At 40.2% G+C, this 21,030-nt stretch overlaps 1 protein-coding gene across 1 annotated transcript; it reads right to left on the bottom strand.

Annotated features, from left to right (window-relative positions):
* Nucleotides 1-5,539: 5,539 nt before the first annotated feature.
* On the bottom strand, nucleotides 5,540-19,054 carry LOC103052671 (amine oxidase [copper-containing] 3-like). Its single transcript, XM_007425015.4, has 4 exons — nucleotides 17,363-19,054; nucleotides 11,988-12,273; nucleotides 11,411-11,540; nucleotides 5,540-9,364 (listed from the first exon to the last, which is right to left on the bottom strand). Exons 1-4 carry the CDS (start codon nucleotides 18,939-18,941, stop codon nucleotides 9,080-9,082), a joined length of 2,280 nt encoding a protein of 759 aa, XP_007425077.1. The 5' UTR covers nucleotides 18,942-19,054; the 3' UTR covers nucleotides 5,540-9,079.
* Between the last annotated feature and the right edge of the window lie 1,976 nt (nucleotides 19,055-21,030).

The raw sequence follows: 21,030 nt of genomic DNA, 5'->3' as shown, positions 1-21,030 counted from the left end.
TCCAAGAAAACAAAGAAATTAATTTCTCCCCAAAGAGAAGGTAGTTGAGGTCAAATTATACATTACCCAACAGAACAATCAAATACATGCCACCCTGCAAAAGGGGCACTGAGCATGGAATAGTAGGAAAGTGTCAAATTTCAGTTAGTCGCTGGAAGATTCTCTAGATAGGAAAGCTGGGACATAGAAAATAAAAACAACCATCCGTCATCAACAGATTCTGTGAGAGTGAGAGATAAGAGGAAATCTTAAGCCTTCTCTTTTGAGAAAACAGCACCGTAAGAGAACATGAAAGGACTGAGATGTGACCTTGTATGAATTCTGAACCACCATTCCCACTCACTCAGAAACTGTCAACTATGTTATATGATTGCCATTTCCTACAATACAATAAGGATTTAGCTTGCAGCCATGTTTCTCTTTCTGGGAACTTGGCAGAAAGTTAGATCCAACAGCAGACTGTTTTGTCCTAAATCATCTCTATGTGTGTACGTGTGTGTGTCTGGACAGTTGATTTGAATTAAGGTAGTGATAGCAGCAGCAAGGGGATTAACTCTTTTCCCCTATCTTGATTTCCTGACATGTTTCCTCCTCCACAATCCTGCTATTCACCACCATTTTCCTACCATGAATCATAATAGCTGGTCGGGGAGAAGAATTTAGATAGAATTACGATAAAACCTCAATTCTTTGGATCTCTGTTCAGCAGACATTGGATGCAGCTGAAAGATTTTCCTTTGGATTTTACTCTCAAACAATAAAGTCCATTATTTCTGAAGCACTCCAGACTTAATTATCTAAATTCTATTTATGTCATTTGCATCAATTTATACCATTTGCATAATTATCAAAATGATATAAATTGATGCAAATGACTTAAAATAATGGGTTTCATACATACGCAAATGAAAAATGGTGTCAACAACATACATTCATATTTAATGGAACCTCTTCCACCCAAATGAGATGAAGACAACTTCATGGGCATAAAGCAGAATAAAGGTATTTGTGTTGGGTGGTTGCAGCCAAGGAAAGGCCCACTGTGTCAGCAGTGCAAAGTGACCACGTTTGGGCTCCTGTTTCTACAGAGGCAGAAAGCAAATATTTATGCTATTCCAGGAGACAGATGTAATTGGCTGAGGGAAGCACAATCATAGGTTAAAAAACTCTTTTTTTTGTTGCCAGGAAAATTATCTGGACATATCCATGAAATGAACAGAAACTTTACTTCACAAGGAGGAGACTTTACTTTTTTCTTTTTCTTTTTAATGGCTCGGGGCAGAGTTCTGGGAAGAATAATCACTCATTTTGCCTGCTTTTAGGAAAAGATGTGGATCAGCTGAAGTAGTCCTGCACCCTCCTGCCACCTCTATTACAAATGGCTCCAGGATTGGCTGGTTAGGTTACTCATTCCGATAAGTCATGTTGTTGACCAGTATGAGTCAGAACTGTGCCCAGAAGGCCTAGTTTTGAGGCAGGGTAGTCCCTGAAGCCATGGGCAGTTGATCCCTCCTCACTCTCCTTTCCACCCCTCATTCAATATAATTGTTATATATTAACCCTGCTGTTTTCACTTGCAGTGTCTTTCCTTTGACCTCACAGGGTATCACTGTGCATTTGATGTTTCCCATTCTCAATTGGTCATTTTTCCCAAGGCCATATGTTGCATGCTACATGAAGATGCTGACCGGAATACTTTGTTGACCTAACCTTCATGACTCTGTCATCCTCACTTAGTCAGCCCAATGTTTCTAGCCCTTGTCTTACAAGTTTTTGTATTGTAGAAAAATCTAGTTTTAGAAGAGGAACTTATATATATCTTTGGAAAAATTACCAATTTTACATGTGATGTTTAATAAAATAATACATGATAAAAAAATAAACCATTGGATATAACCTTGCCTATCAACCTAATTCTCCTAGTCTAGAGATTCTCCATTCTTTCCCTCACCCTTGATTACTTGGGTGTTTCCAGAAAACACTATTGTATGATCTTCCTCTCTCAGTCACTGAACGTTGGCCAAGGGAACTAGATGTTGTTATCTTCTGCTTCCTATATTCTTCCATCTGTTTACTTTCAGCAAAAACTGTGTTCAAGAGGAAAAGATGGAAGAGTTAAGAGATATTCTTCGGGAAGCAGCCTTTCTATTTTTTCTCTTCTTGTAGCTACTTGTGCTGAACAAGGAAAACCAAAATTGATGAGGCACATCTGTTGGAGATTCAAATTTAGCAGAAACCTTTGTTAGAAGATATGCATCCTAACATTGGTAGAGTGCTGAAATAATCTTTAGTATTCAACTAGCAGCAACACTCATTTTTTAAAAAGAAAGTTCCTGATACAGTTATCTTGGATGCAGAATATGGGCTTAACCATTAGTTCTTTTGTGAAAAAAAAAGGCATCAGGACTCAAACCAAGGACAAAATAATATCAGAGCATTTTAACCTCCCAGGATATTCTATTACAGATCTCAAAGTAGCAGTTTTGAAATAAAGAAACTACACCAGCACAACAGCATGAGACAGCTGAGCTTACATACATCAATACATTTCAGATTATCTCACAAGGTTTGAACAAATACAAGGTGATTCTGTGCACATTACAATTGTTAATTGATAAAGTACTTGTAACCTGTCCCCTCTAAAACCTTCATCTGCATAAATGCCAAGTCTCCTCCTCCCTTTTCCACCTCTGCCTCCTCCCAATGTATCTAAATTCTACATCAGTTGAGTCACTCCACACATCTGATGTAGTGAGCTGTTGCTCATGAAGCTTAAGCCTTGGCAATGAAGATATCAAAGTTAGTGATAGCTTCTGCCTTTTAGGATCAACCATCAACAGCAAAGGAACAAGCAGTCAAGAAGTACACCACAGACTAGCACTTGGTAGAGCAGCTATGAAGGCCTTGGAAAAGATAATCAAATATTGTGATGGCGTTCCCTGTAACACTCTATGGAAGCGAAGGTTGCACTTTAAAGAAACAGGATAGGAAGAATATTGGCACTTTTGAACTTTGGTGTTAGAGAAGACTCCTGAGAATATACCATGGACAGTCAAAAAAACCAAACCGATGGATCATTGAACAAATCAGCCGAGAGTTCTCACTTGAGGCACAGATGACCAGGCTCAAATTATCCTACTTCGGATACATTATGTGAAGACCTACCTCTCTGGAAAAAGCTTTAATGCTGGGAAAGGTGGAGGGAAAGAGAAGAAGAGGATGATCAGCAGCAAGGTGGATGGGCTCAGTTACAGTGGCAGTGGGTGCAGTGTTGGAAGACCTGAAAGATCAGGTTAGGGACAGATCGTCATGGAGAAAATCTATCTATGTGGTCGCTAGGAGTCAAAAATGACTTGATGGGACATAATCAATCAATCAATCAATCAATCAATCAATCAATCAATCAATGGTATTCAGGAGTACAGGGGAAAAAGTTCTGCTGCGAAGACTTTTAATCTCAAGCCTCCAAAAGGGCAAGAGAAAGGAGGGGTTGTGGAGATGACTTTAATAAATAATCCTTGCTTAAGCTTACTGAGGAATGTGGTGAATTTGAAACTAGGTTGAATACTCTGATGGCTCTTCTTAATAAATGGGGAAAATGTCCAAAAATCCAGAGGAAGTTATTGTTGCACTGTAACTTCAAATGTATAAATAAATCTGTAAGTCCATAGGAAGCCCCAGACATACTGCCCATCACCATTCCAAACTCCCTGTCATGGTGCCATTCTTCAGCTACCTTGGGAACTGTAGGAGGTTTTGTAAGCAGCAGATACCTATCCTAGTTGGAAAAAAAAGACACGATAGCTTTACAGGGACTTGTGATCAGTGCTGGCTACAGGAAAATCACATATCAGCTTTGAGGTCTAGAAATTGTTAGTGGATGCAGTCATGCTTTTTTTGAAGAAAGTGGTGTACTTGGGTAACACTGGCCAATTCATCATTGGTACTGACATTGTCCAGCCTCCAGATTTGCCCATCAACATCTAGGGCGAGAGGGACAGGGAAAGGTGGTGTCATGCAATCCTCTGAGATTGCAGTTGAGTTGAATACCTGGGTGATCTATGGCTGCCGTGCCAGGCCTTTTGTGCCAATCTGTGCTTCTTCATGAAGAAGCTTATTTCTTTGGTTGGGATGGTAATGTTCAACTGGTTTTTCATACGACCACAGCTCTCCACCATGCCATCGTTATTACAACATTCATGTATGGGTACTCAGGAACTTTTTTTCAAGGGAGATTCTTTTTTCAAGGGGAATTATTTTTCAAGGATGGTCAATTCTGAGTCTGCGGTTGCTGGGAAAGAATATTCACAACCAGAGTTGGAATTAGAAAACCATGGCAGTGCGTGGGGGTTGGGTAGCAAATTTCTGACAGGTCATTTCATCACTCACATGTTAAAACATTTAAACATTGAACAACTACCAGATTTATTGAAACAAGTTCTTGACGTGGCATCCTTTTCTTTCAGATAACAGATGGGTTTAGAGCAGCAGTGTTTCTGCCCTGTGTGTTTATACTGACGCTGACTGTCTATATCCATCTGTACTGCCTGTAGTCCAGAAAATAAGTAAGTAGCAGGAAGATATGGAACTCTATGGATCTCTGGGGTGATTCTGTTTCGGAGGGAGATGCCATGGCAGAAAATCATGGGTTCTATTAGGTGGCATTGAGGAATTGGTGAGACTGGGAATGTGACCACTCTGTCTGAATTGTACTGTACAGGTTGGGCAAAAACTATCAGAGATAGGCAGTTCCTCAGATATCCAGTCTCTGTACCACAAAGGGCTTTAAAGGGCTTGAATTGCATCTGAAAACAGACTGGCAACCAGTGCGGCTCATGGAGCAGAGTGTAACATGGGCATATTGTGGCATTTCAGTCACTGCCTGCACCACCACATTCTGGACCGGCTACAGCTTTCCAAGTGGCCTTCAAAGGCAGCCCCATGTGCAGTGCATTGCATTGCCATAGTCCACAAAGGAGGTGACTAGGTTGAATGACTGTCTGGAGAGCCCCCTGGTCCAGGAAGAGGCATAACTGGCACCAGATGAATTGGTGCAAAGGCCTTACTGGCCACCACTGCCTGCTCTTTGAGCAGGTGCTGCAAGCCTTATAACAATTGTGGAAGTAGGTTAATGTACCTTTCACCTCATGATAAGCTGCACAATAGGCGAATGGGTCTGCTGTGGAAAAGCCCTTTTCTCTTCGTCCCCTGGCCTTGGCATCTCTTCTGTGTGCTGGTGTGACTCCAATGGAGAATTGGAACTCTAGGTTCTGAAGCCTCTTTTTTTCTGTTCCTCAAGGGGTTGGTCATCTGACGGACTGGCTGAACTAGAGGGTAGGAAGCTCTAAAACGGGTAGTCTTACAACCAGTCACAATCTCAGAAGTGAAAGTCCCCAAGCCCAGGTCTCAAGATAAACCAGAATAAGGTTAAGTACTATTTTGGAATACTTCCCTCTATGTATTTGTTCCCTTTCCCATATACTTTGGTCTATTTTGAATTCTGAATACAAGTTATGTTGTTTTTTCCCAGAGAGAGAGAGAGAGAGAGATTTATTTTGTGGTATCATTCTACATTTACTGTATTGCTCTTTAAACTGTCTAAAAATGGTAATGTACGCAATGAGTTTGAATGAGCAGTCTGTATAACATCCTTTGGCAGTCTTTCCCTCCCTTAAAATGTCTGACAATGAGTATACACATGAGAGGCTGATCACTATAAAAACCTTTACCCATGTAATGTTAAACTGTACATACCAGCACTGTAACACATGATTGTTAGACTGTTTTCTCTTCACTTAGAATCACTCATGTCTTGTCACAAAATATGGCACAATTTTGCACACCACAAAGGATCTTCTGCTTTGCTGATACAAGCAGACAGATAGAATGATAGTGATTTCTAACAAGTGCATATTCTCACCGAAAAGACACAGTCTCATTTGACAATGGTTCATGAGGACATACCATTTCTACTGCAGCCAGGTTCCACTGCATTCCCCTAACCAAGTATCTCATTTATATATGCAAAACTATACACTGATGCAACTCCTTAAAAACTTATATGTTGTAAATATACAGATATGCAATCAGTGCCATTTAAACTGATAGATACATTTTCACCATACATCTCAACAAATACAGTATGCAACCTATTTAGATACTCCCATAACTGATACCCACAAACCTATGTATTTCAGTTTACAATGCTTAAATCATGTGCTTGCACCAGAGATATTCTCAAATATATAACAGGACAGCATAGGCAGGGAATCATAGCAAGACATTCTGGGACTGGTGTACTCTTATTAGGTGATTCCACTTACGCTCTCTCCAGAATACATTTTTGGAGAATGAACAAGAAGCACAATCCTCTCCTTGAATGTAAACCGCCTTCAGTCTTTTTATCCATTGTCTGTACCACCAAAAACAGGTGGTGAGGGTCAATAGCTCATTCCTAGCAAAGACCTGGTTCCCAAAGGAAAACTCTTTCTTAGATCTTTTCCTCCCTTCCTTCAAAACTTTTGGTGTTTTGCTCTATGGATTAAAAAAATAATGTCCTTTCCTTTCCTTTCCTTTCCTTTCCTTTCCTTTCCTTTCCTTTCCTTTCCTTTCCTTTCCTTTCCTTTCCTTTCCTTTCCTTTCCTTTCCTTTCCTCTCCTCTCCTCTCCTCTCCTCTCCTCTCCTCTCCTCTCCTCTCCTCTCCTCTCCTCTCCTCTCCTCTCCTCTCCTTTCCTTTCCTTTCCTTTCCTTTCCTTTCCTTTCCTTTCCTTTCCTTTCCTTTCCTTTCCTTTCCTTTCCTTTCCTTTCCTTTCCTTTCCTTTCCTTTTTTTGGTATTTGCAACAAATTTACATTCACAACATCTCTTGAAGTTTTATTTATTGCATGTTATCCAAAAATTTCCATCACATGTAAAGATATGTGAAGTAGCTTTTCCAATACAAGTAAACAAAACTTAAAGCAGTTTTTTTTTCATATTTTTTTTAAATTGGGTGAGGCACTGATGCTGGTGAATTTAGTCTGATGCTAAAATGCACTTTTTTTTGGTGGAGGGGGAATGCAGCCTTCTTCCCAATGCAAATTAATGCAGATATTTCAGCTACATTAAAAAACGTATTTCAAATACAAAACAAATGCTAAAATATAGGAAAATGATCCTAAATTTAGAATGGCTTCCTCCCCCCAACCAAAAAAGAAGAGCAGTTAGAAAAAAAGTTATATAGACAAAAATCTTGTACAATATCCAACTTCCCTACTTTGACAAACTATAGCTGGCAATTCCAGCTGAAACCAATCCTGGAAATTCTCCTCCACCAATTTTTTATGCATGACACCTTTGTCTATGTGTATGCATTGACGTAGTTTTTCACACATACCTGCAAGATGGTATTCCCAAAAAGGTAGAGCCAGAACAAAAATAAACAAGTGTATATTAATTGAATTAATACCTCCTAATTAAAAGCAATAGCCTAAAACAAGGTACCCTGTTGATAAAATTAATTGAACCACTATCTGCATACATGACTTTTTCCTTCCCTCTCTCTCTTTCACAGACGGTCCATGCATATTTCCCTTCTTCCTTCCAGAGAAACAGCAAATAAAAAGGAGGATGAGGAGAAAGGGGGCAACAAATATGGACTGGGATGGAAGATGGAATTGCTAATGGAAGGAAAGTCCTATTTATAGTTTACAGAAAGGGTTACATTCACCAGCAAGTATCCCAGACAATTAGTTCTCATTTCAACAGCTTTTCTATCATTATCAGTAGTACAAGAAAGTGAGTTGACCCATCCTCCATTCTAAAAGTCATGGCTGTTTTGGGTGGGGCGGGGGGAGACATACACAAATTTTCCTATTGAAATTTTATTAAATAATTGGGTTTTTTTTAAGTTATTGGATTTTTTTTTCTCCTAACCACTCATATAAACAGGCCCTTCCCCATGCTCACAGAACAGCAATTTTCTTTCACTGGTGAGGACAGAACAAGATACACAGTTAGGAAAAGTCCAACGCTTCCAATAGTGTGGCAAGCCAACTCTAGTTCCACAGCTGAAGAGCAATCTTCAGTAGTGTTAATAGTTGCTTGTGCCCATCTGAAAGAAACTCTGGTCAGCCAGAGGTACCAGGGCCACCATCACATGATTTACCTGGTGTTCCTTTGAAAGGCCACGGGCTATTTGAATAAGCAGTGCATTCCTATTTGAAAATAGTCCTTCAAATCCATTCATTTGTTTCTAGCATTTCAAAGGAGAACTTCCCAAGAGGCACCCAAATCATGACTGGCCTTGCAGCATGGATTCTCAGCGGGTTTAGCATTATCATAGGAGGCAAGCAGAGGAATTTACATTTCTTGTTATGTTGAAAAAGATTACTGCAATTCAGCAGGGGATGGAGCTGGAATGAGAACGAGCAACCTGTCTCTTGGTATAGTAAGCCCCCCTGCCCCATTTAAAGAATTTCTTCCCCAAATAGCTGAAAATGGTCTCCACATGCATGAGGTTGATGGAAGCTTTTGGCCTCGAATTACAATGTAATAAACTAATCACTTTTAGCTTTGTGCATCTGAATGGAGATTTCAAAAGTCACTTTATTGCTGTGACCATTTGAAAGCATTCAGTGCATTCTAATTATCATTTAATTGAGCAAGTCCTTGCTGGATCCTCTTTCTAATATGCAAGACAACTGTATCATATCCTGGCTCAATTCAGATTCCAAGTAATTTTCCATGAGGTGAAAACCTATACATGCTGGAACATTTAAAATATCAGTCAATGATATTCAAAGAGAAGAAACACATAGTTGCCTAATGATATAACCATAATGTGAAAAAAGGCTGGGTGAAGCACCTGATTGACTGTCAGCTGAAAGCAGAAATTCTCTATTGTGTTAGACTAAAAAAAATCTCAGCCTCAAATTGACAACGCTGAGGGGTGACAAAAGGTAAGGGAACAGACAGAATAGAAATGGAGAACCAGTGGTGCTCAGGCCAGTCATCCTTTAGGCTTGGCAATTTTTTTTTTTCAGGTTAAGCCAGAGTATATTTAGCAAAGTAAGCAAAGGGCAAAATGTGGATTCTTCTTGTCATGGACTTGTCAAGTTCTCAAAGCCACTGTAAGTGAAAGGAGGTAGGCTGGGAAAACATGAGACTGTTTGTTGCAAGCAAGCAATCTGGTTGATATCACACTTGCCAGCATCTTCACCATCTCTGAAGTAGACACTGTCATGGGAATTGCTAGAAGGATCAACATCAAAATAGTTGTAAGGCCGAAGTAAAAAGCCCACTCCGTTGCCAATTGTCACTGTAGTGGGGATGTCCTCAGCATGTGGCACATGTAAGAATCCAACTGAGATCCAGGCCACAAGATCCTAGAGTCGTAGAAGAGTCATAGAAGAAAAAGAAAGATTAGCAAGAATTAGCAAGATTAAGTATTAGCAAGAACCCCCCTTAGCCATGAGTGACATTTCTCTGATAATAAAGGTATGGAACTCAGTTGCATTTCACGGAACTACGTCCCCTTGAGAACTGGCTGCATGTCAGTGAAGCTCAACTAATTCTGTTTGTTCAGATGGTCTGCAACCACACTGAAATTCAGTCATGCATCAGATGTGCAAACACACTGCCTACAGAATAATACTGTACTATTTTGTGTTATTTTTCTTCATTTCCTTTACTATATACCTCTTAACATTACTTGCATCCTTTCTTGGCTGCTTGCATTACTTTCTTATTTATTTAGATTAACTTTTGGTTCTCATTTGCACAAGTTTTCAATTTTTTGAAGGAAGTCTTCTTGCCTTGAACAGCTTTTCTGATCACATCAGTAGTAGTAGTAGTGTGTGTGTGTGTGTGTTTGTCTCAAAAACTGCAAGATGGTGGGTGCAGCAGCACCCGTCTGCACACACAGGGACAGGGCTTGATTGTGACGTTGCGCCTGCCATCTTGCAGATTTGGCTGAGCTTTGGAGGTATCCCTGGGTCTCACATGAATCACATCCTTGAACTGAGCACCACCTTTCCTAGTCTGAGATATATTTTCTAACTGGGCAGCTGCTACTGTAGTTTTGAATAACCTCAAAGCATTCTGGAAAAAAGTAACCAGGTTAATTCTCTCTTTCAACTTACTTTTCATTCTTCCTTTTCTGGAGGTTTGCTCTTTTGAAGTCGAATGTGTATGAGCCTTTCCTCATATGTCTATACATCTTCTCTCTCTCTCTCTTTTTGTCATGTCCTCATAATGTTGCTTTCATCTGATTCCCAGCCCATTCCTGAGGCAGCTTTAAGATAGCCCTAGCTGTTCCAATGCTAAGGTGGGGTTTTTCTCTTAACCTGACACTTATGTTTTGGCCATGGGTATAGTCTTACATGTTTCACCGACCATTCTGTCAGTGATGAAGTCAAGTGACTCCTAAGGGACTGGATTGGTCCAGCTCCTATTAGCCACTTGAGCTGATGCAGCTTGTGGCTTTCTCTCAAGAAGCTAGATACTGTTCTTCTGGGCCTTTATGATCTGGGCAGCAGGGAAGTCCGGGTCTTAATTGGCTGTACCTCCCAGGTTTCTATGCCTGGCTTTGAAAGAGGGATCAGCTCAATTAAAAGAGAAATGGTGCTGGGATCAGCTGCTGCTGATGCAACAGAAGATCTCCCTCCTGCTTTGCTGAGTAACTCCTTCCCCCCAGACTTCTCATTTTTTAATTTAAACATGGGGTTATCACTCTTTTGTAACTCAACTTAATAGTTGGCAGGTATAGGGAGAGCTGTCTCTAATCCCACAAAGTCCTGGAGGTCCTGAAGTAGCTGGCTATCCCACTTCACCTGCCTTGGGATATTATATATTTACTTATTTATTTAAACAATTTATACAGCCACCCAAGTTGCAAATAGCAACCCTAGGCTACTGACATAGGATTAAAAACATAAAACAAAAGAGCCAATAAACAGTAAAGCCACAAAATCAAATCACAACACAACTAAGGACAAACCACAATCATATTAACATTCCCCACACTAATTCAGAAGCTCATCCAATATCCTGGCCCAGGGGACAAACCAGGTTTTGAAGGCCTTACAGAAGACCAACAGGGCTGGGGCCATTCAATTCTGGATCAGCTGAAAGAGCTGGGAGAGGGGGCAAATGAAGGGGGGAGAAGTAGCTTTTCATTAACTTGACCAGCTGATCTGTGGGACTGGAGACCTGGTGGGTAAAGAGACAGCTCTTTTGGCAATTAAATGTAATAGTCTTACAGACATTCTTTCCAATTGCCTCAATAAGACTTTTTTTGACATCTACAGGCTACATCTCAAGACTCTCTTCTCTGATCTGACCTGTTGGCATTGTCGATGCCATGGTAGTTTCTTCTTGCTTGTCCTTCACCTCCTCCATGTAAAGCATAGTTGGGTCATCTCAGCACTTACCTCATCAACTATGGTCTCATTGTCTATGAAGCTTGCAAAGGTCACCAGGGGATCCCATGGATCATTCTGGTTATAGATGCAGGTGCTGGTAAGTTCCTCCTCTTTCTGCTTAGTGACAGCCAGCTTGTACCTGAAGTAGACAGAAAACAGGGGAAATGGCAGAGAAAATGGAGAGGAGAAAAGAAGCAGGATCTTTATGCTGTCCCTCAGCAGTGCAAACGAATTCTCTAATTTCTCTAATTCTTTTAAAAATATAATCAATGGTGAGTCTATGACCATATCATCATAATCAACTGAAGCCCATACAGTGGTTATGTTTAGTGTAGATTGTTTTTCAATCCCGGCTATGGATTTTGTTAATTCAGTTGTATTGGTTTTATACGTTTTTTTAAAGATATGGCTTGATTGTTTTTCTTTAGTTTTTAAATTGTTGTAAGCCACCCAGAGTCATGCAGTTCATCAATATAAACCAAACAAATGAATAAGCTGCATTGCCTTTTCCCCCGGCATCATCCTTTAACTTAAACAAGGTGCCATTTATCTAAAAAGCAAACGTAAGACTACGATAGGAACCTACCTGCCCCAGCTGATGGCCTTCTCCATGGGGCTAGTTTGGGGCAAGTGCTCGCCTGCAAAGCTGATGATCTGGATGCGGTAGCTCTGTTTGTGGCCCCACTGATTTTCATTGTTAGAACTGAAAAGAAGGTACCGTGGGATTTTGCCATCAAGTAGGAAAGCGGCTTTTTCTTCTGTATCCAGGCTTTGGTGGGTGAGGATTGGCCGCTGGATTGTGTGCTCTGTGCTCCAAGGGGCCTGCACAGGTTCATATGCCATGTCAAGGTCCATCAAAGAGTTCTTGACTCCTAACAAACAAACAAACAAAAAGGATGAGAAAAATGCTTCCTGTCTTGGACATCTGCCTAGGGATGTACCTGCTAAGCAAGGGAAAGCTTACAAACAATGGATTAAACACTAAAGCCAGTTTGGGATTGTGGACAAAATGGCTTATCTTATGATTGGGAGAGTTTGTCTGCTGACTCACCATACAGCCTTGTTCCAATGATTATCTCTCAGCCGCTGTGGCTCATCTATACATCAGGAACAATAGCAGCCTCCTCAGAGGACTGCTATAATATCTTACCCTACATATCTTAAGGATCTCCTTCTTCCTTGCAAACAAAGTCAACCAACAAAATCTTTTGGATAGGTACCATGTTCTTTTTGGAAGGGAACGTGAGGGGCCTTTTCAGAGGCTGCTTTTTAAAATTTATTTTTATTGCTTTTAAAATAATGACAGAAAAAGAAAAAAAAGGAACAAAACACAAAGGTAGAAATACATGATAGAAATACATACATTGTCAAAGAAAAGCCATACATAACAAGTGTTTTTAAAAAAGGTGAAAAAAAAACAACAGCAAAAAGAAAAAAACAAAACAAAATATATCATTATAACAGTAAACAGTTTCAATTCTATGTATAGTTATCTAATGCAAATATTATACCAGTATAAATATATTTATTTCTAATCCCCTTATATAACTATTGTGCTTTTTTTAACCTACTGTATTTTGCATAAATGAGTTCCATATTTCATCATACTTGTCCATACAAAGTCTATGTCTATAGGCAATCCACTCATAGGTGGCAAGTGCAATCAGTTCTTCAATCCATTGAATGAAAGGGCCAATGTGTTTATCTTTCCAATGCTGCAATCTCAATCTTTGGCCATAGTAAGGGCACGGAGAATCCATTTACACTGTCCAGTTGTCAAATTCCTTGTACTAGGTATGTAGTTCAAGAGAATCTTATCCTCTGAAAATCTTAGTTTTTGTCGCACGGTCACATTTACATGGTCCACTACTTTCTACCAAAACTTAGTAAGTATAGGACATTGTAAAAACATGTGTTTTAAAGAATCAATATCCTTATTATGTCTCTAACAAGATGCTGTCTTAGACAAATCGTTTTCTATACAACGTAGTAGAGTCCAATAAATTCTAAATATTATTTTTTGTTGTATAAGTCATAATTTAAGGCCCATTGACACTCTTGCTACAGAAGTTAAGACACTCTCCCATTGTCTAGGCAATATAGGAACCTCTAATTCTTTATTCCACTCATTTCTTAGCATCTGCATATCAGATTGATTTATTGATTACAAATATCTATAAAAACTAACAGTAGGTTTTTTAGTTCTAAAGGATTTAACAAGTTGTTCTAGAATCTCAGGTGTTTCAGAACCTGAAAATGCTGCTGGTCCAAACAATGTTGTTAACAAATGTTGTAACTGTAAATGTTGCCATTGGGTTACATCTGATAGATGATATTTATCTCTTAACACAGTGTATGTTAAAAATTCATTTTCATCATCTATCAATTGGTCCAAAGTCAATATCCTTGCTTCCATCCAATTTTTTCATATCACCATCTTTTTCTCAATTTTTAATGTTAGGTTTCCCCATAAAGTCAATTTAGCATGGGAAAAGGGGTCAAATCTTTTTTTTATTAGTACGTTCCATAGCTTTCTAACTGACAATCATTTCCAGAGATACTAGAGTTCTAGTGTATTTAGATCCTAATACTGTCCATCCAACCAAAGGTGCTATATATGTATATTCCCAAAGTTGCCCAAATCAGAAAGTTATTGTTGGAAAAAGGAAATCAATTGTTGGCTTCCAGTATTCAATACTTGACAATAGGTAAGCTTGATGATTCAGTTCCAGATTCGGAAAACGGAATCCTCCCTCATTGATTGGTCATTGCATTTTCTGTAAAGATATTCTCAGAATCGAAGAATATAATAATAATAATTAAAAAAAAACTTGATGGGCATGTGAAATAATTAGTTTATGTTTTACAGTCTCCTTTTGTTCTTCCTTTCATAATACCCCCCTTAGTCATTATGATGTGGGTAGACTTCAGCTGGTGGGACCCAGTTGAGGGAAATAAGTTCTGTCAATGGTAAAAAAATGCTCTCTGGGTGACAGAGCAAGATGTACTATTATATCTATATCCCATGGGCTGGCTACATATGTACAAATCTATTTAAGTTGCTGCAGGTCCTAACAACTTGATCTACAATAATAAACAGTAGAGAAACAATGGCTGGTGTGGGTCTTCCGGGCTGTGTGGCCGTGTTCTGGAAGTTTTGTTTCCTAACGTTTCGCCAGCATCTGTGACCGGCATCTTCAGAGGGCAGGAGCACAGACAGGAGCAGTTCTCTCTGTGCCCGAAACAGAGAAACAGTAGAGAAACAGTTTGGTTCATATTTTAAAGAAATGTACACTTAGGCCATGCACAGTAATATTCCAGTCCCAAATCATACAAAAGGGGTGTTTATCAGGAAAAGTGCACACAATGTTAGGCTTCTTAATGAAAAATAAGATATAAAGTGCACTTACCTGGAGAAAATTGCTTGCAAAAATGTGCATAGTTAGCAAAACTGTGTACCTACATGATCTGGTATGAGAAGTGGGCACAATTCTAAGGATTTTGTTTTGAAAATTACAAACTGATACAAAAATGGAAGGTAATGAATTCAAGGCTGGAAAAATACGAAACTGAGCAAAACTGAAGTTGACTGATTTATCAGTCCCTGATTTAAAAGAGGATGCTACTTGGGTTGTGCCCAGAAACCCTTGCCAATCTACAATTAATCACATAGAAGTCTACAATTAGAAACCCCTGGAATTGGTCACTGTTGTTTTCTGTATGCAGAATGAGAACAGAAGAAGAGAGATGAGATTTACTTTCCCAAGATTTTACTTCTATCCAAGTCTCGAGCAGAGGTAGAAATTTCTCAGATTTAAGGAGTAATCTATGGGAATTGTCACACTAGCTTTGTCTCTTTTCACGAGAGGGAAACTATAGTGAAATGCAGCTTTTGGAGAGAAAAGACTTCCCCATTGCAAGATGAAATTAATCAAGAATTATGCCATCTGCATATAAACACATATCATAATGACACTGTGACATTGTCTTCTCTTCACGGTATCTCAGTTGCTAATATTAGCTCCCTGTTACTTATCTAAAAGTCACATCTTTTGTTGATCCAGAGTGACTCCTCAGTATTGAACCACTGAGCACCAAATCCATTGCAGCTTCTTGCCACATGCATGCAGAAGGGTTCCAAGCATAGGATGTGGGTGACAAATCTATAGGTGATGATGATGGGTATTTGCCATATGCAAATTGTTTTTGAGCTGAGGACCGTATTGGCTTTATCTGCTAGAGACTTTGTTCCAAAAAATATGCAGGACCAGGACACAAGAATGGATGAGGCTGACACAAACTAAATTTGACTTCATTGCATTTCCCTTTAAATGTAAACATGATTACAGCAGATTATAGTACATACAGTTAATATTATTATATCCCAAGCACTGAATAATTTATCACTTCTTCACAGTAAACATTTACAATTCTGTAGTAACTTCTGAGGCCACAGCTAAGGCTTTCAGAGAAGCACATCTGGCCCTGCAGCTGAGACGCAAAAGGTTGTACAGGGCTGCTGTAGAAACAAATCCACAGATTTGATAATCTTCTGGATTCTTGTCTGCTTTTATGACAAAGGCATATTCCCAGGCCTCAGAGTTTACAAACTGTTACTTTCTCTTACCCAATTCTTGGCTTATTCTAGCTCTTTACCACCATTCCAGGTGTCAATTTTCAAAGCAAAGGAGTCACATTCTTTCACTATTTCACCTTCAGTCTCCAATAACTTTCTTTGTTCAGGTGTTGAAGACAGCATGGATAGAGCCCCTTCCTCCCATTCCCCCCCCCCCCCCCAAAATAGTCCTGTGTGGTAGCTTGGGCTGAGAGAGTCACTTGCCTAAAGTTTACCAGTGAGCTTCCATGGTTTAGACTGGACTTGAGCCTAAACTTACCCGGTTCCAGTCCAACACTTTAACCACTATGTTGCCCCAGGAACTCTGGGGGGTTCTAGCCTGGCATGCAATTTTGCCCAATAAGCAAATTAGGGTGGAGATAATAAAGCATTTATTCTGCTCAGAGTAAGGTGCCCGGGAATAATTTCCAGAGCAAGCACACATATTTATCAATCAACACAACTTTTATACATTCTTGAAACAAAGAACTACATGATCATTGGCAGACAATAATTATTCACAACCTTGGGTGGACAAAACATTCCCGAAAGGTGGGCACTACTGCCCACAGGTGGGTGTTTGTTGTTTCTAAGGAACATTTGAGCTAGGTGGTTTCTTATCTTTATGCTTGTTAGTGCAGGTGAACGCAGTTGGTTCCTCCTGTGGGGAGGTATCACTGTACAAGCACTTCTCAGCACTAACTGATAACAAATGCTGTATTCAAAGAGAAAAGAATTTGGGTGGGTTTGCAACTTAATTATCTGCTCTGTTCCCATCAGCTAGTGAAGGTCTGTGAAGGTCAGTTCTGAGCCATACATATTTATGCCACCTTCTTTAAATTAACCCTAAAATCACCATTCCATCAACTACACCACACTATTATCATCATGGGCATGGTCAAGGCCTATTTGAAATCAGAATAAATCAAATAATGGTGTAGGCTGAATGAAAATAATTTGAATTTCTGAGTCCAACATGATTGATTCTTCTCTAGCCTCCTGTCTACTCACACTAATATACAACCACATATCAGCACACATAGTCTACGTTTGCTGTTTCAAACCCTATAGTTTAAATATATGTAATACATTTTATATATGCATGTTTCCATCCATCCATCCATCCATCCATCCATCCATCCATCCATCCATCCATCTCTCTCTCTCTCTCTCTCTCTCTCCTGTATGCAAAGTCACAGAAAGCTCAAGATTTATTTGAAGTTCCAAACAAGTCAACCTGGATCTGTCACAGAGAGAAGGCTAACTAAACCTCCAGTCCTTATATAACTTTGGTAGGTTTTAATAGAATGGCAGTTTGTAGGAGTTAGGGAAATATAAGAACCTACCTTCCACATCCAAGTCAACTTTGTAGTTTATCAGATGGTTGTGCATGGTTCCAAGTGTGTACTCCCCAACCCTGTTTCCATACTTAGTACCCCCTTTCATGAAAAATGAGGAGCTGATATATCCTGTAGCATGGACCTTGACTTCTATAGCACCATTTTGATAGAAAACAAAATCCCAGACATAGTCATAGTTAATGAGGGTAGAAACAGTCCTTAAGACCAAAGCATATTTGGGTAACCCCTCATAGTAAAAGGAACCTAAATTAGAAAAATGGCGACGCAGAGGCACACCCATGTCATGCTCAAAGATGCAGAAGGAGTTCTTGTTCAGTTTGGGAGTGTCAGAGTCTATTAGGTAATGCCGGTCCACATAGGTGGCCATGTAGGGGCAGTCCACACCCCGGACTAGTTCGTAAGAAAACTTTCCAATGCCAAGGCTACCATCCATGTATCTGGTCACCATTCCTCCAGGACAGTTCGAACCATAAGTGGCAAGAGCTTCCTGCAGACTCAGCTCATAGACAATCCTCTTAGAGTTAAATCTGATGTTGAAGAGACGTGGCCCCGTGTTCACATTCATCCCAAATGTAAACTTCCATAGCTGATAGGCCACATGGGTGCCAGTTACAGTGTAGCGCTTTCCTTGGGTCTCAAACTGAAATGGGCCTGGAGAAGCTGCAGGTTCAAAACGCTTCCTGGAAGCATAATCCATCTGCAGCTGAGTACTCTTCACTCTTGCTTCTTTTACCTGCCCATTCTTGAACTCTTTTTCCAGTTGAGCCATGTCCTGGTAATAGCGACCATTGTAGAATACTTTCTTCAGCTTCCATTCAGAGATGTCCAGACTGCTGTGATCCACCAGCATCTCCAAGCCAATAGGATGGATGTAGTACCCACTGCCAATCACATTCTGGAAGAGGACAAACCAGGTGGCTCTTTCACCAGACACAAATCCTCGAGGAGCTGTGGTTAGCGTAGCTAAATCAGTCCTCTCATAATTGCAACATTCTTTGAGGAAGTTGGAGGTGTTGAAGAGCTTATCGAAAATGAACAAGTCAATGTCTTTGTATTCCCTCTCAGTCACTGGTCTGCTGTGATATGGAACCTTCTTGCCAAATTTCCTCATTGTAATGTCTCGATGGTACATTGGATTTGGAAGTGGACCTACTATAAATTCTGTGATGTTTGGATCTGACTGGCTTCCAAAGTATACCACAGCCAATGCCTGCCGGGATGGCTGTTCCCTTCCACGATCGAGGAAGCCCAGAACTTTGGCTTTAGGCGGGAAGTGCACATCCATATAGTAAATGCAATTATCTGATGGTTTTGCATGAAATGCATCTTCCAGGTACACCCCGAGATTCTTCTTGAGGTACTTCACCACCTGAGTCATCTCTTCTGCTGTCAGATCAGCAAAGATCTCATTTTGTTCTCTGTTCTGCTTCTCAGAAGAAATCGGTAGTTCAGAATAGACACAACTGGTGACTTTTTTTTCCTTCTTTGTCAGCAAGACACAGACTAGAGCAAAAATTGTAGCCAGAGCTAGCACCAAAACGATAACTAGCGCTTTCATGTTCATGTCAACACAACAAAAGCAGCAATGATAGTACACAGCTTGTCTGTGCTTTCCTTACAGGAAAGTGTCTGGGTTGGTGGATCGGAGGAAGCAAAAATGTTGCTCCGCTCAGAGTAAGAGGAGGGACCTGAGTTAAGACTGCCTGGGGGCTTTACAAGGGACCATAAAAAGGCAGATTTACATTTGGTTTCTTTTCCTCCCTCCGCCCCTTCCCTCCGCCCCTTTCTCCTGTTCTGCTTTACCATCAGCCTCTTATAAGCTGTTCTGGATCAAGGATGATGGACCAAGGGTGTCTGGGGAAAATACTGGGCTTGGTCCCAGAAAGGTCAAATGCAAAGCTCCGTTAGAGCACAGAGACTTCCCAAGAGCACTGGGGATGTCCCACTAACTGGGAAGGTTGGCAGAGCCAACTCACACATAAATATCCAGTCAGGCTATTCTAAACAAATTGTGTTAATGTTCCCATTATTTCCTTGCTCATTCCCAGGAATACAGACCTAACTGTGCTCTCATTTCCTAGCCACTAATGATCCATTTGTTCTCTACTTGTAATTTGACTGTGCTGGTGTCTTAGATCTTTTGATTGTGTGATTTGAAAGGTTGATTGAACAACAACACACTGTGAAATTGGGGTATAAAATAAGGTATCCTTTTACAGAGCTAAGACATCTAGCCAAGGAATGAGGAATGCTTTGACTTATGGTCCATCTCCTAAAATTCATGTGCCTATAAGAAAGCATATTACTATTATCTAATAGGAAACACAAGGAATTTTGAATATTCCTCATAGCTACAGTTATGTTTAGAAGAACAAGAAATGGATGTTGCCTATGTAAGGTTCTCGGCTACCCAAAATCTTGAAATCAATCAGCAGCACAAAATGAAAGACTTCAAGCAGGGACTCCTCTAAGCAGCGTTTTATTTGGCCAAGCAAAAGTCTGGGTGCCCACACCATGCACCAAGAGAGAGCAGGGTGGCACACTTTGGAGACAAAAACACAGCCTTTTTATAGTATTTTTAAAAGGGCAAAACTAATTAACATTATAATGAAAATAAGTTTTACAGCCAGTCAAAGAAACTTAAACAGAATACATTATTTCCCGCCCTTTTGCTTACATTAACTCTATTCCCCGCCCTTGTTTGCTTACATTAAATTTAAAGGAGTTGCCCCTAACCCTTCTAACTTATCAGTCCCTTCAGACCCTTGTCCGGGGTCCTCCTTCCTTATCAGGCCTCAAACTTAGTTTCGGGAGGAGTCTTCCCTATTATCTGGGCTTTGTTCCTCTTACAATTTTGCTGATTGCTATTAGTATTGAAGCTTGAATATATACAAAAACTCTACTCCTACTCTAAAGCTATGCAATTAATATTGTCAATTTAGTTATTGATCCCTTCACCTATAAGGAATATTAAAACTGTAGCAAACCTCAGGCCTTTAACCAGGGTGGCCTAGGAGGACCCTATCCTAACACAAATTTGTCTTTAAAAACCAGGTAGGTTTTCCCCTATTTGGGGGATGTGGGGAGGCCTGGCAAGCATTTTGGAGTGGCAATGCCTATCATCACAGACAGAAGCACTTGAAAGCTGATGTGTTTGGTGGTTATATTGGCTCAAGTCTAGCTACACTGCACAAGCTTCTGTCATCACAAAATGACTACTTGCCAAGCATCTAAGCCTGTTTTTCAGAGTGCTTTTTCTTGGGCTGGATCAGTGTGAAGGGTAGCAGCACTCAGATCCAAATCTACTTCTGAGTCCCTAATTTCTCAAATGTTAATTTGAAAAGTGCTAGAATTTGGATCCTGAAATCCAACAGATAATACACCCCAGAAGTGATGGCTTTGCAGATGGCAGGTCTAGTTCCAAGGGCTTATATTACACCAGAAAAAAGCAAAGCCTCACCTATCAATGATGCACACCCCTCTGCCTGAAAGGAAATCAAGATCCTGAGACTCCGTGTGGGTCTCCTGCCTTTCCTTTCTGAGTTCACCTGTTGAGCATTTCATTGTAGGAGAACCTGTCTGCTTCAAAAGGCTGCTCTGAGCGCCCTCTCCCCTCCGGCCACTAACTGCTCCCTTCACAGCTGTCTTACTGA

This window comes from Python bivittatus, unplaced genomic scaffold (genome assembly GCF_059951505.1).
Source record: "Python bivittatus isolate LINGU-HERP-01145 unplaced genomic scaffold, Pbiv_v1 ctg000410_np1212, whole genome shotgun sequence".
NCBI lineage: Eukaryota > Metazoa > Chordata > Lepidosauria > Squamata > Pythonidae > Python > Python bivittatus.
Note: the sequence above shows the minus strand (reverse complement) of the source record. Positions and strands in the feature narration are given on the sequence as shown.

What these genes read in the sequence shown, in the direction of transcription:
- LOC103052671 (XM_007425015.4), bottom strand. Translation starts at nt 18,941, where the DNA reads ATGAACATGAAAGCGCTAGTTATCGTTTTGGTGCTAGCTCTGGCTACA. An exon ending in AAGGCCATCAGCTGGGGCAG is followed by an intron (nt 11,541 to 11,987) that starts GTAGGTTCCTAT and finishes TGTCTACTTCAG; the next exon opens with GTACAAGCTGGCTGTCACTA. An exon ending in ATGAGACCATAGTTGATGAG is followed by an intron (nt 9,365 to 11,410) that starts GTAAGTGCTGAG and finishes CTACGACTCTAG; the next exon opens with GATCTTGTGGCCTGGATCTC.